The 15,845-nt window shown below is 37.0% G+C and overlaps 1 protein-coding gene across 4 annotated transcripts in view; it reads right to left on the bottom strand.

Annotated features, from left to right (window-relative positions):
- Positions 1–15,845, bottom strand: part of BLTP3B (bridge-like lipid transfer protein family member 3B) — a 61,668-nt gene that overhangs the window by 24,740 nt on the left and 21,083 nt on the right. For 3 of the 4 annotated variants that reach the window (XM_056341013.1, XM_056341012.1, XM_056341014.1), the window contains 8 exons: positions 14,810–14,901; positions 13,087–13,276; positions 10,614–10,754; positions 9,874–10,044; positions 8,447–8,627; positions 7,054–7,137; positions 509–691; positions 288–406 (listed from right to left, as the gene is read on the bottom strand). In XM_056341013.1, the coding sequence (XP_056196988.1) occupies positions 288–406; positions 509–691; positions 7,054–7,137; positions 8,447–8,627; positions 9,874–10,044; positions 10,614–10,754; positions 13,087–13,276; positions 14,810–14,901 (1,161 nt within the window). Of the gene's footprint in view, positions 1–287; positions 407–508; positions 692–7,053; positions 7,138–8,446; positions 8,628–9,873; positions 10,045–10,613; positions 10,755–12,920; positions 13,046–13,086; positions 13,277–14,809; positions 14,902–15,845 lie in introns of those variants that run through there. The other variant, XM_056341015.1, reaches the window with a different exon arrangement.

The raw sequence follows: 15,845 nt of genomic DNA, 5'->3' as shown, positions 1-15,845 counted from the left end.
CCTGGGTACCTAACAATACAATGAAACCATGACATTTCAAATGTGACAGTTTGGGGAGCTTGGATGAAAAACATAATTGTTATAGTGTATCATCATTTAATGTAAAGGTAATAAAATATCCACAAACTTTAACAAACCAGAAACAGGTCCATAAAGGTCTAATCCAATAATGAATGGAAAGACTTCTATTAATTTCCATGGGCTTCAGAACCGTCCCTTAAAAAAACATAGTTATGTAACAGTCGAGGGCAAAATAGCCCCAGTTTTACTAACTTGAAGAAATGTACCTGATATATATTGAAATCTGCAAGTCTAACCACAATAGGACTAGACATCAGTTTGCCCTTTGGTTGTTGGGAAGATACAGAGGAAGCCCTAGGTGTTCCTTTCGGTATCTGTTCCTTGCCTGTAGGAAAGAATAGTGATGGAATCATTGAAAAGAACAGTCTTTTTTAGAACAGTTTTAACATTTCATGGAATTAGAGCATTAGTGATGCAAACAAAGTACCTGTTTGTAGGTTCTGAGGAGATACAGCGGGTGGTGATTTGGGAGGAGAATCTGTGACCTGGTCCTTAACAGCCTGCTTAAGCAGTTCAACATTGCTTTTGAATTCATTTAGTAATTCTTTGGCCCATCCACTTCTGGTTTTAGTTGCATCACTATAATGCATCCAGTGATTACAGCTGTCTCCTGCAAAAACGAGGAATGGGGGAAATATTAACTCACTTGGAAGTTCGCTTGCAATCTGATAACAATTTTATACTATTTCACAATTCTTCTTCAAAACATAATCTCACTGCATGCTGTAATTATAGAACAACAGAAGTTATAACAGATGTTAAAACAGAAGTTACATATTACATAAAAGCAAGTCTCACTGCTTCACAAAATCACTCAGAAAACAATATAATATTGCCACCCGCCTTTTAACACCAGTTACTAATGCTCAAAACTTCATTGAATACTTCTGGTTCACAGAAATTTGATGACACATTAATGTCATATGTGAGAATGTGCAAAAAAAATGTTCCATTAAAAAAAGTGAACCCAAGTAACAGCACAATGTTCTCATGCTCATTTTTTCCAAGCTTTATCTTTCCTTCCAGAACTGTGTCCTAAGAAATTCCTGGTCCCTTTCCAGAAATGTATTCTCTTTGTCTTGGCTCTCTAGCACCTCTTATGGCACACAAAAAATAAGGTAAATTCAGTCAGTGCTGCAGCGCACACAGCCTTAAAAATCAATCCCAGTGAAAATTCTTTTATCCCTAGCATGTTTCTGTCAGTCAAACATTTAAACCCCTGAGAGAAAGTGACATCTCTGCAAACAGTCCCCGTAAAGACTGTCTACCAACCTGTTCAATAATAAGGATGCAATACAAATAACTTCTGTCAAGTGGTGTATCATTCTTTAAATACCAGCATGTGAAAACTTATTTTATTTGGGACTTAATGAGGCTTTGGATACTTACACTGGGGACTGAGTAGATATGGTTGTTACTAAAATAGGAAAATGTTTTGGGAAAAAATTGTGACTAATCATCAAGTCTAAATTTCAGCATGGAAGAAGCTTTAAGGGAGGGGCCTATCACAAGAGACATTTTTCCCCACCCTCCTGCCTCACAGCCTTTTGATGGTTATTCATATCCTTCAGGCTAAGGAAGAAGGGAAAGGAACATGGAAGAAAACAGGAAGAGAGCAAGAGGGCAAATATATATTAAATTCAAGTCCATGAAGCTGGGATTCTCCAAAACAGGGCTGAAGTGGGATCACCCCAAGCACATAAACTCTGAAGTACCTACAGGACAGCAGCATTATAGGGAAAGCTCTCATACCCCTTCTGGGAAGTCAGTATGGGCAGGTATCTCTCTGAAGTGCTTGCACACTACTAACACATGCAGCAGTAGGAACATGTGGGAGCAGGAGAAACTGGAGATCTGCATGCGGTTGCAGAGCTATGATCTCACTGGGATCACAGAGACATAGTGAGATAGCACACAAAACTGAAATGCTGCAAGGGATGGACACAAGCTCTTTGGGAAGCACAGGCCAAAAAGGCAAGGAGGATGAATAGCCCCTTCAGTGAGATCAGTGGCAACATCTGGAGCTCTGCCCTGGGATGAATGATGAGCGCTTACAGGTTGGGATTAGAGGGCAGACTCAAATATGGATGACATTGTGGTGAATGTCTGCTACAAATCATCTGATTAGGAAGATGATGAGGTCTTCTTCAGACAAATGGAAGAAGTATCATGACCCTGGTCCTCATTAGAAACTTCAGCCACCCCAGTATCTACTGGAAGGACAACACAGCAAGATACAAGCAATCCATGCAGTTTCTGAAAGTGCACCAATGACCACCTCTTAACAGAGGCAGTCAAAAGAGCACACGCTCTGCTGGACCCGATTCTTATGAAAAAAATAGGGAGAACTCATCAGGGATGTGAAGGTCATGGGCAGCCTTGGCTGCAGTGACCATGATATGGTGGAGTTCAGGATTCTGAGGTGAAGGAACAAGGCAAAAAGCTGAATGACAGCCCAGGCCTTCAGGAAAGCAGCCTTTGGCCTGCTTGAAAGAATCTTGTGGTATATAAGAGGAGTCTAGGAGAGCTGGCTGATGTTTAAGAATCACCTCCAACCCAAAGAACAGTCCACCCTGAAAAGCAGGATATTACCAGATATAGAAGGATGCCCGTGTGGATGAACCAGGAGCTCCTGTCTAAATTCAAAGATAAAAAGGAAGTGCACAAGATGTGGAAATAGCATCAAGTTACCCAAAAAGAATATGGGGGATGGTGTTAGGAATGCCAAAGCCCATCTGGAGTTGAATCTACCAAGGTGCATTAAGGACAAGAAAGGTTTCTACAGGTGTATCACCAGCAAAAGAAAGAGTAGGAGAAAGCTTGGGCTTGCTGCTGAATGGGACAGGGGACCTGGTGACAAATGACATGGAGAAGACCAAGGTAACTCAATGTCTTCTTTGCCTCAGCCTTCACTGGTAACACTTGTCTTCATAATTCCCAGGTCCCTGAGACCTTTTGGAAGGTCTGGAGCAAGGAAACCTTCCCCTCAGCTGAGGAGCATTAACTCAGGAAACACTTAAACACATCAGATATACACCAGTCCATGTCAACTTGATGAGATGTGAACGAGTGCTGAGAGCACTGGCCAATATCATGGGGAGGCCACTATGAATTATCTTTGAAAGTTTATCATTGTATAGTGATCAGGAAAGGCTCTTGAGGACTGGAAGAAAGCAAATGTCATTCCTATCTTCAAGAAGGAGGATGAAAACAAGGAGCCAGTCAGCTTCACCTCAAAGGAGGTAATGGAGGAAGGTAACAGTGGGCAACAGAGCAAATAATCCTGGAAACCATTTCAAAATACGTTAAGGACAGGAAGGTGATTGCGACAGGAAGGTGATTGAGAGTACACATGCATGGATTTATGATGGAGACATCATGCCTGATGAACTTCACAGCTTTCTACTGTAAGATGACTGGCTTGATGGATGAGGGGAGAGCATCGGATGTTGCTGAGATTTAAGTGTCTGTAACATCCTCAATGACAAAATGATGAAGTACTGACTAGTTAAGGACACAGTGAGGTGGACTGGAAACTGGCTAAACCGTTAGTCTTCAAGGGTTCGGATCAGCGATATTAACTCCAGCTAGATGCAATCATCTGTGGTGTATCTTCAGGGCCAATATATCTTCATTAATAACCGGGATGATGGGACAGAGTGCACCCTGAAAAGCTTTGCTGCAGATGGTACAAAACTAGGAGGAATGGTTGATACACCAGACAGTTGTGCTACCATTCCTCAAAAGGCTAGAAAAGTGACCCCACAGTAATCTCATGAACTTCAAAGGGAAATCAAAGTCCAGCATCTGGAGTACAGGCTAGAGGCTGACCAGTTGGGAAGCAGCTTTGCAGAAAAAAACCCACAAATCTGAGACAGTAAGTTCAATATGAACAAGCAATGTGTCCTTGATGCAAGGAAAGCCAACAGCACCTTGGGCTGGCTGCTTAGGAAAAGCACTGCCAGAAGGTCAACAGAGGTGATCTGTGCCCTTTGCTGAACGCTGGCAAGACTATATTTGGAGTGCTGCGTCCTGTTCTGGGTTCCCCACTACAAGGTGGCCATGGATCTACTGGAGGGAGTCCAGCTAACGGTCACAAAGATACTTAAGGGACTAGAACACTGCTCAAGGAAAGGCTGAAATAGCTGGGATCATTTAGCCTGCAGAAGAGAAGGCTCAGAGGGATCAATGTTATAAATGACTGAGTATGACAGGGGAATAAAGAGAGGGAAGCCAGTTTCTTCTCAGTGGTGCCCAGTGACAGGACAAGAGGCCATAAGCACAAAGTGAAATAAATTAAATTGAAACATTAAAAAGAAAAAGCTTTTTCTACTGTGAGGTTGGTTAACATTGGACTAAATTGCCCAGGGAGGATGTAAAGTCTTCACCCTTGGAGCTATTCAAAACCTAACTGGGCACAATCCTGGGAAGCTAACTTTAATTGACACCACTTTAATCAGAGGGGTTGAACAAGACAGTTTCCAGAGATGCCTTACACCCTCAACTATTCTACAATTCTATATATGGAGATTTCATTACCACATTTATCTGTGAAAAATGAAGAGTGGACCACATTGTAACAAGAAAACAATATTTTAGTGGAGCTGGAATTGATGTTGCTACCACGTGAATTTATTGCTGGTTTTCCAGGAAGAAAATGCTGTCCAGTTTCTCATACTGTCTCAATATAACAGCACAACCACGGATTTCCTGTGCTGCAAAATGTCCTGCATGACGGCACAGCAGCAGCTTTCTCTGATCATCATCCAGGAACACATCAGCTGCACAGATAACGGATCTGGATAGAAGTTTCTGTGAGAGCTGGTCTGGAGGACAAGTGAAGTGATGGACTGCTCTACAGACAGGTTTACAACATCCAATAAGTTTGGCTTATGTTAGGGTTATCGCAGTCAACAGACATAAAACCTGCTTAATTTTTGTTAAGTACTATGAAAGGCTATTGTTGGAAGGCTTGATTTTTCAATGGGTTAGAAATTTACCCCACTGCAATTATACCTCAAGACTCTGTTTAGAGTCTTTCTGGGTGGGGTCTGTTACAAAAACAAACAAAAAAACGACACAAGTACTTAATCTGCAAAATAATTGTCGAGAGCTTTTTCCTGAAGTATTAATTGCAATTTCGAAGAAGACTATACCAAAACAGCTATTTCTAAATATGGCATAGGTCAGAAAGGTACAACACCAGAAAACAACCTCCTTGCCCACTGTTACAGAATATTAATACGGTGTCCTTCAGTATGCAATATTGCAGAGCCTTGACTGCAGGGTAGGAATGCTCTGCATGTCAGGTGATAGCCTGATATAGCAGTATATAGAGGCATGATACCTACATGGCTAGAGAACTTCCTTCGAACTTTGAAGATAAAGATGAATATGCTTTTACTTTGAGTAAAGGGACTCTCTGCTCTGTGATGATAGTTTGCCCATAGAATTGCCACACCCACGAAACTGTGAGAAAATTATGACATCTTAAGTCAGAAAAAGAAACTTTCTGGCATGTTCCTTGTCCCTCCACACATACACCCTATTAGATCAAACACCACCACCTCTAGCAGATTTTTGTCATAGCTTATTAGTGAGACCTAGATTCCTTTTACTTAAACGTATTTGTATGGCACGCTGTTTAAGACCACAGGAGAATACTACCTTTAGAGGCACCACCTTTGTTCTGCAGATGATCTTTTCCATCTCTGTTTTCACGTAGTTGGAGTTACGTCCCATGTAACCATTACCCAAAAGCATTCTCAGTGAGCTTTTAACATGCTCATCCAAGAGCCTACAGTGCATGGTTCTATCTGGCTAAGAACCCTTCCAAAAGAAAGAACTTTATTTATTTCCCTGGTTCTCTACATTTCTCTGAGGGAAGCTCACAGAAATCACAGATAGATCCTACTATGCCTAAGTGAGGGTCTGCATCAGAAGTGACAGTAAATGAAAAACATCTGGGTCACAAGACAGGCATGTGTTAAACCTCTGTAACTTAAGGTCCCACTTTTATAGGGCAGGAAACTAGTATCACAAATTTCAAACCATATTAGACCAATCTATAGCAAAGAAATAATACTGGTTTTCTTAAGCATATTCTTTTCTAGGGCTGTGTGTTTTTATTTGACCTACACTAAATCAGATTTTTTAAGATGCAAAAACTATACTTGCTACTTATGCATGAAAGAGACTGAAATTACAGGATTCCATCTGCAACCATGAGTGACAAGAAGGACATGAGGCAAGCTATGGCCAATTCACATCTTTAACGTACATGGATAATCACTCCAAACTGACTGGTTTGTGTTAGTAAAAAGCACAACAAAGCATAATCCCCCACTGTAATGGATTGCCTTTGATCTCCAATTCAACAGCAAAAACTTATTTTATCTCTTCTTCTAGATTTCCGAAAAACATATTTACTAGAGATTATCTGTAAGAAATGCTTCTTTGGAAATTGCTAACACCAGTTTAATAACAATTCCTTAATAAAAGGCTATACAACTGAATCTCTACACGCTGGATTCCTGTTTAGCAAAATGAAATAAAAAAGTAAACATCGCTTGGAAATGGACATAAAACGTAAGGCTTCTATAGGGGAATACATCTAGCAGACTGACTCTTGCCAATACCCAGTTAGTGAATTCTCAGTCTGCCATACTGTCTTCCTCTGTCAACACATGATTCATGTCAGAAATATGTAAATGCCGTTTTGTTGACCAAACAGTACAGTGAAAAGGAAAAGTGTTTGGCCTGAAGTAACTCATTCACAGAAATTAAATTGATTCCCACATTATTACTTCCGTTATTTGTGTATGCATACAGAAGGAAATGAAAAGGTGTGTATTTCAAATGCTTAGAACATTATTATCCAAGCTATATACATATACACACACACACACACTTTTTAGTATTTGAGCAAGGTAGTTACATTCACAGGTAATTCACAAATGCTCACTTTCATACCTGCTTTGTGAAATGGATAATAGTCCACTGTTAAATAGCTGAAGGAAAGCTGCATGGCCCCTCCTGTAACACGTCTATTTGGGTCTGTAAAATAAAACAATGCTCAGCTCTGCAGACATTGTATTTAGCATGTTAGTTCTCACATTGCTGCATTCCTTTGAACACCTAATAGCTACTTCCTCCTTTCCTTCACTGGCTCTCCTTCCAACTTCATTGTCTTCCCTCAAAATTTTCATTCAGGTAGTCTTCACTGGTTTCTAAAGATCAGCTTGAAGAACTCCATGTTCTGTACTTGATCACTACTAAAAAATTGTATATTGTTTTAAATGCTATTAAAAAGTAAAGGCAACTCTTTGAACACATATTAGTGCAGTTTTTCCTGAAACAAAACTTTCCACACTGAATATATGATTATGATCAGTCATTCAAAGTCGTCATTTACTTTCAAGAATACTGTAAATATTTTTTTTATTTGACATATTTTATTGCAGTGAAGAGGTCTTCTGAAAGTCCTCTGTTCTGAATTTTCCACTGCTAAATTCAAACTTTATGGCCAAAAATAAAAGACCAGTAAAGAAATCCCACTAAGAATGATAAATCCCAACTGCAGCAGATATAGTACATGTAAGGAAATATGTCTTTAGCCAGTGAACCTTATGCTCTGCTGGTCTACAAGTGTCTTTGCTAAAACCTAAGTTTTTTCTTCAGGAAGACCTTGTACACCTCTAAATTTTTCAGTGACTAGCCAGCTCCTTGGATATACACTGATGTCATTCTCTCCTGATCACTTTTAAAAGGTGTAAAAGAAGAGTCATTTGTCTTTTTTTCTGATTCTAAATTCAGCTATATGCAATAGCTTGTAATTTTTAAAAAAAAAAGCAAAGTACAAGCATTGCACAGAAAGTTATAACCACAAAACACTCGCTCCATTCTTTGTGTGCTGCAGAGCATATAAAATTCTCTAAATTAGTAACCAAAGAGGACTGCTCTTTTATTAGTCTGTATTTTATAATACTATTACAGAAGCAAATTGTATAGTAACCCTTTCAAGCCTCAGTAATGTTGCCACTGCATTCTTCATAACCCAGTTAACTTACAATATAAAAGCAAAACAGCAGTAACAATCAGACCGGACAGCATCAGTTTCTAGGACAGGAAAACACTGAGCTACTAGCACTCAACGTAGTTTTTATTGCATTTATTCTAAAATAATTCCATTTAATAATGAAATTTTGTCTTGACAGAGGCATCTAGCTAATTTAAATGTGTCCACAGACACTGAAGACAATTCTGATTATTTCTCTAAAATAAAGACTCTTGATTAACATTACTGTAATCCCAAAAATGTCTTCTAATGATTATGGTTCACAGGCACACAACTTAAAAAAATTACCTTTTTCTTTAGAATGGATATCATCACATATATGTAGATCCAAATGGGAGATTACTAAGTGATGAGAAGTTTCCTTAACATCAAAATCATTAAACAATTTTACTATTGCATCATTTTGATCAGGTGCTGCTGTTGTCTGGTGTGCTTTCACCTGCTGAGAGCTGGGCGCAGGGGCAGAGCTCTGAAAAAACAGTTACATCAATTTGTAAAGTTTATCCTTCCTTTCAAGCACAAGTATCCTTGTACTGACTCAAAACAAGCCTTCGAAATAAGGAAAAAAATCTGAACCCCATGCATTCACCTTGGATGTTACAGAGATTTAAATGTGCTGGTTTGTAACAAAATTAAGTTGAACTAATGGCTAGATGTCACAAAGAGGCAATGCCAGTGCATCCTCATTCTCCTGTTCCCCACACTTCTTTACACTCCTGTCACTTGCACCAGTAGTACTTTTCTAACTTTTGTTGCAAGCTGTTCAGGGAACTAAACCAACTTAAAACAATCATGTTTTTGTTGGGGTCATTTCTGAGTTCCCCAAACTACATCACAGTAGGGTTGAACGTGAGCTAGTGACAGTATCAGGAAATTGGTGAGATTCAAGTACAGGGAATTGAAGAATCAGGACCTCCCTGCTCAGTAACAGCTAACCATCAAATCACATCACATCATCAGGACCACCACAAGAACTAAACTCTCCATTACAATACAGGAGCTTTATTGCAAGAGATTCTTAAAAATGACTTTACTCAGTCTTAGTAATAAGTTACAGTTTATTTTTATAGGACTATCTTTTATCGGGGTGTTTGTGCTGCTTCTTCAGAGACAGCAAGTTCCTTTCCCCCAACACTCACACAGCCCAGCTGGTCTAGTCCGGTGTACATGCTGAAAGGTGACCAGGAGTTAATGTAAGACTATCTTAGGTGCAATATCACATCTACACCAGCAGAAACATGTTAAAAGCAAAATTATTTTTCACTATGTATTCCAACAAGAGAGCTGCACGATGGAAAGCTCTTACTGAAAGCTAATTTTTCAGTACCATGAAACCAAATGGCACGTGCTTAAAATCATTATAGTAAGTATATCTATCCACACACTAAGGTTATCTTAGCGTGTCCTTATTACTATTTTTTAATTCATAAACACAAAACATTCGGACAGCAGATTTACTAAGCATGTTAGTCAACTGTTAAGTAAATACTTTACATGGACAAATACAACTTTGTTCCTTCCTGAGATTAGCATCACTACATAAAATCTTGTAAAACAGTCTATTTCATACTACTGTGAATCATTCACAATGTAATTTAAAATATATAGATGAATGGAAATATAACATTCTGTAAAATAAATTAGCACAACTAACCACACTGTGTTGCATTTTAGAACATATAATAATGATATAGCGAGACAACCAATTATCATACCTGTGTTGTTTCAGAAGCCAAGCTTTTTCTCTGTTCTGTTGACTTCTCTATGGCTTCGCTAAGAGATTTGGCATATTGCACCATGGCTTTCAACTGGGAATCGGTCAAAACCCACAGCAAATCATCCAGTATCAGAACCAGTTTTGATGCCACGACATTACAATCCTTTAACTGTAAAATAAAATTTTAAACAAGTCAAATGGGTTCATTATATACTTACATTTCTAATATTAAATGCAAGGAATAAAAAAGTTGAATGCAAAACCACCCTTCCCAAAAAGGAAGTTTCTTCCACATAAATAGCAAACAGTTTTTATTTTAAATCTTACTCCTCTCATTAACTAAGAAGTACCTAAGATATAGTATATTTATGCCTCGCTTTTTATTTATCTGGTATGCACTGGATATTAAACTGAGGCATTTCTCTAAATGTAAGTAATGTAAATATTGCCTGAATCTAGAGAGGTAAGAAAACATGCATCGTCATAAACAAGGCTCTGCAGATCAAGCAGTTTCATTAGTAGGACCTGTGCAAGGTCTTCATCTTCAAATTCTGCCTGAAATATTTCTGGTAAACTCTACAGTCTTACCAATCATATAATATTTAAAATTTTGATCAGCCAATTCTCATTTGATATGGCCTAACTTTAAAAGCCTCGCTATGTGTATGAATGCATTAAGAGCAAGAGCTAAAAATCAATTCATGAAATAATAAAAAAATTCAAACTTTTTAAGCTTACCCTTCTTTTAAGCGTGACCCTAATTTTTGATTGGTTAGTGATCAGTCGAACTGGAGCACTCATGATTTCATGCTTAGAACTCTGGATTGCATCTGCCTCTATCCTGATCATCTGCCAGTTGATTTCTTTAAAAGTCAAAACCTTTAAAAAGAAAGAAAAAAAACAGAACAGCACCTTCATGCAATATGACATGTTTCATTTGTACCTAAGTGTGTGCATGTGTATGTACATATTCGTACATATATACACACACATATATACTCACACATACACACACATGTATACTTCATTCAAAGCCATATGAACAAGTACAAGTCACTTGTTATTCCACTTACAGGTATCAGGATGTAAAGCCCTGATCCTTCCCTCTACCTCCAGAATGTCACAGAAATGTTAAGCTAGTTCCAAGCAGGCAGAGGTTAGAAGCAGCATTTAAAATATTCAGAAGAAAATAAAGGTTACAATTACTGCATACTAGGTTACTTTTGGTAGAGGAAGAAAAGAAGATTATGTAGTTTGGTTTCAAAATGCTAAATCCTAGTATAACTAAAAAAACCAACCAGAGAGGGAAGCAAAGCTACAGGATGGCAGGCAGAGGTTTTTGGAGTGTTTTATTTCAATTAAAAAAGAAAGTGAAACATCAAGCACATCGCATGCCATATAGACCCCACAAGCTTTGAATCCTTTGCATGGATTTCTAGAAGACACAGCAAGCAAATGTTAGGATAATGATGTCAGAATAATGATACAAGAGCAGCAAGTACAGCTGGATATCGAAAATCAAATATAGGAAAATGAGTGATTGTCCAGCAGCAACATCATGGAGAACAGCAAATGAACAGACATCAAGAGGAAAAAACCCATCAATTCTAGTTTCTCTAAAACTCCTTCCTACATTACTCTGAAGAAAAAAAAAAAAAACAGCCATGAGAAAAGTGGAAGAAGGAAGTGTTTGTTTGGCATGTGTCTTTATTTTTCAGCTGTCATTCTCCTCATGTCAATTTGAAAACTGTACAGCCTGTATCCTGCAAATATAAGCAGAGACTTAAGTAAAACATAGCTGATGTGTTTGGGAAGGAACACACACAACAAAGCAAGCCAGATGGAAAGGCACAGTGCAAAGGAGCCTAAAAACCACTGTTTGCAGAATAAGCAGAGTACCTACTCTCCTCATCCAGGAGATGTAGCATGAATGGAAGCTTCTAAAAAAAATATCTAAGGCGATTCCCTATTCCATTAAGAGTGTAGCTACAGTGCGAAGCTAAAAGCTTACTCCCTTAAAATGTAGTTTAGCAAGTTATCTTTATAGTACAGCGTCAGTTTTGTTCATGTAATATACTGCTATCAAATCATTCACTAGTTTCTAGAAATTTGTGTTTCCAGAATTCATTGCACTAAAAGTAATGCTCTGCAAGTACAGCTCTGTTGTGTATGGGGTGACTATTCTTCCTAAAAAGCACAAAGTCAAAAAAGATGGCAATGCAAAATTCCATCTAGTCAAACTTTAATTCTTCCTCTTTAGACTTCATTAACAAGAGTATTAGCATACAGATAAGCTGCAGGAAAGAGAAAAAAATGTAAGTTTTCAACTTAACGATTTTTGGGGTATTTTTAACTAACATTCTCTTGGTGTTTCTTTTATTACATAAAAAGAAACTACCAGGCTCCTTAACTCTGAGTAAAATCTGTTCTGAAAGAATCATCTCTAAATGGGCAAAATTTGAAACACCTATTATTTATCTAAAGGCCAAATGCATGCTAAAATAAGTCTCTCCCAAAACAACACACTATTTAGAATCAACCTTGCACTCAATATGTATTTTACCCTGGCTACATGTGAGAAAGCAAAAGAATGGTGTACACCATTCCAGGACTTCCATTGTAAGTTCTCCCAGACAAAAGGAAAAAAGTATGCACTTCACTGCTATTATTTCTTTGTATACATATGATCTAGGTATTCAAAGAAAAATATTAAATTCTTGCACAGGAACTTTGTTAAAATTCAGTAAAACCACCTAAAGAAAAAAACTTACTAGGCAAACCCTCACAAGCAAATAACTAACCAGTTAAACCTTTAAAAATAATAGAAATAATAATAAAACCCAGCACAATGCCTTATCCTTCCACATTTAACATACCATTCTTTTTTCTTTCAGTACTCTTCAAGTCTGGTCTAGTTTGCACTTTTAAACGGTCACAAGCTTGGAGAGGAGAATGTAAGAGAGGAACAGTACGTATGCTTGCCCTAGTCTTCCCTAAGCATCCACTTTGGCCGCCACTAGAGACATGACATTTGATCTGACTTACATCCACCATTTTTACATCCTTGTGTTCCTAGAGGACAGCTGAAATTACTGAGCACAGAATGTCTCCATTCCCAGTAACGGCATGTTTTCTAGACTGTATAAGGTTGCAATTCCTCCTCCTTTACGATAAAAACAAGGAAAAAAAGTTAGCAAAAGATAATTTTTACCTCTCCACGTTGAGCTTCTTGTATTCTGGTAAATCTGAGGTCAGCATGTTCCCAGTTGGCATTTACACTATATATTCTCAGCTGGGAAAGTTCAAATGAAGCATTAAAGGCTTTTGCACCAATCCTTATTATAATGGAGTTCACAGAAACCGAAATGCCTTCTACCACTTTTTCAGCAAAGCCATATTCACTAAAAAGTGAAATGCCAACATATTAAATACAAACCTAATAAAAGGGCACAAAATTAAACTTACTAAACAGCTGAAATGCAGTATGAAACAAACCATAAAATAAGTTCGTAATGTATTGTCCAGTTACGATTTTTTGCTAAATATACTTGATCAAGTTTACAGTAATTTCCACTCTATGATCCTAAATTCAAAAAACAGTCATTAAAGAACGTATTTTGGATCAAGATAAATCTCCACGAAGTAGAAAAATTAATACAATTTTTCCATGTTATTTTATATATATATATATATATAAATAAATGTATAAGATATATCTATATTATACAAACATAGGAATAGCAGCCTACAGCATTACATAGAAATTGTACTCTTCTTCATGTATACATAAGAAGTATTTCATGTCAAATTAATTATTTAATTCCGATCTGGTTAGTGTTTATCTCTATAAGCTAAATTATGCCATCCATTAAAACTAGTAACTTTTCATATATGTAAAATTGAATAAAGTATTTGCTTTGCTTCATTCTGTAAAAGAAATGGTGGCTACATTTCTACACCAAATCAACGTGGATTCCAGTACTAAAAAAGATAACGCAGTTGCAGTTAATTTTTAATAAAAATCTTACGTGTTCTGAGTGTTTTAGATTAGTGAATGGAAAAATACATTTTAAATATTCTTTTAAGATCTAAAATTTTTTGCCTTTGGGGTTTTTTTTCTTCTTGCTTTAAAAGTACAGTTTATGTGTTTTGTCATTCCTTTTCCTTTTTATAACTTTCAGCCTACACAGAATTTCTATGGCAATGATTTTCAAGCTGTACCCTAGGAGATGCAGAGGCCCATGGACAACTACACATCACGCAGCAGTTAAAATAAGAAAAGCAACTGAATCATCAAATTTGATTCTCTGTATATGGGTTCCTATGCCTACAGGAAAATGTTTTGGGTCCATAAAAAGGAAATCACTGATGTAATGCTATATTGTCCTGCCAAATTACTTGAGTTTTGGGCTACACAGTGTACATGTAATAGTTCATGAAAATTTGGCTGCTACAATAAGGAAACAGAACTTACAACACTAACAAATAGTCCTTAACACTGGATTTTTTTTTAGACCAAACAAAGAAAAAAGGAAAGTTAAAAAAAAAAACAAAAAACAAAAAACAAAACCAAGCCCAATTATAAAATTACATATATTTTCCAAAAAGATTGAAGGTATCTTTAATTTTTGAAAAATCTTACTATCAATTAAACTTGGTAAATTTTTGATGCAGTAGTTGCACCCATATGAAACATGCTTAGGAAACTCCATACACAGTTCAGACGTTCTTTCCAGGCTTGGGTCTAGATAATTCCATTATCACTATACATACATAACTCCACCCACAAGTAATAAAATAAAAATGTGGAAAGATGGAAACGGCAAGCTGCAACCCCATACACTTCTGGAAATTTGCAGGGGATCTAACTTTTCTAGTAATTCAAAATGAGTAATTCAAACTTTTTTGGATCAATTGCATGTATCGTCACTGACCTCTGTCCGGATGCAGTTGCTATAGGAGAGGGTCCGTTAGGGGCACGTGGCTCTTCACATGTGCTCATTTCCATTACAACTTTATCCAAGGACTTGAAAAACAGAAGAAAACAAAACATTTGCACATTGTTTTGCAACTGGAGACCTAAGAGATAAAGTAAATAGATGACATATGAAGAGCAAAAAACCAAAACAAAAAAAATCACTTGAGGATCTTTTTCTGATATTTCTTATAAGGTCAATTTTCCCTTAATTTGTAACGTACTAGAATAATCTTTTTTTAAAATTTGTTCATATAAATTTTTAAATTTTGTGAATTCTAGCAGACCTTCCCATTTAAATATTGGATTACAGAATTCTTGATCCCCTAATATTTTTCATCCATCACACACATTTTCAAAAGAGGCATGATTTAATGCATACTTATCTGGGGTTTCTTCCTCTATGGTTGTTCTTTCAGTGGAATACTTAATACCTCCTGAGTTTTCCCAAATGGTTCAATAAATTCAGAAAATTTTAATGGAAAAATATTTCAAAATAGTTCACTAAAATTTGTGATAGCAGATAAAGTTTTGTGCTGCATCTTTGAAACAAAATCTGAATATATCTGATACATACATGACTATGTATACACTGTTTGTGTATATGAATCTTCAGTAGATCTAGTAAACCAACTAATTTCTAAAATTATATATTCTACTATAATTTACAACACATATTATAGTAAAAGTGTATGCTATTATTACATTCTTTGTACTTGAGGTGAGACACTTACAAAAGAATCTGGGAATAAGTGAATGAGACACCTAAATACTATTTTAACTGAAGGCTGTATTTAAATAGTAGAACTATGGTATGCATTAGCTATAATGTGCGTTAACGTGGGTGAATAGAAGGGGAACAAACCAAATACAGAACCTTATTCCCAGCAACCGAATTAATCCAAGAATCTCCTAACTTACAATGTTTGTGACCTATGACCTAAATTTAACATACAACCTGAGAAGGCTCCTACTTTGAGGCTTGTAGTTCTGAA

This window comes from Falco biarmicus, chromosome 5 (assembly GCF_023638135.1).
Source record: "Falco biarmicus isolate bFalBia1 chromosome 5, bFalBia1.pri, whole genome shotgun sequence".
NCBI classification, from domain to species: domain Eukaryota; kingdom Metazoa; phylum Chordata; class Aves; order Falconiformes; family Falconidae; genus Falco; species Falco biarmicus.
The sequence above is the reverse complement of the archived record's forward strand: the minus strand, read 5'-3'. Positions and strand labels throughout refer to the sequence as shown.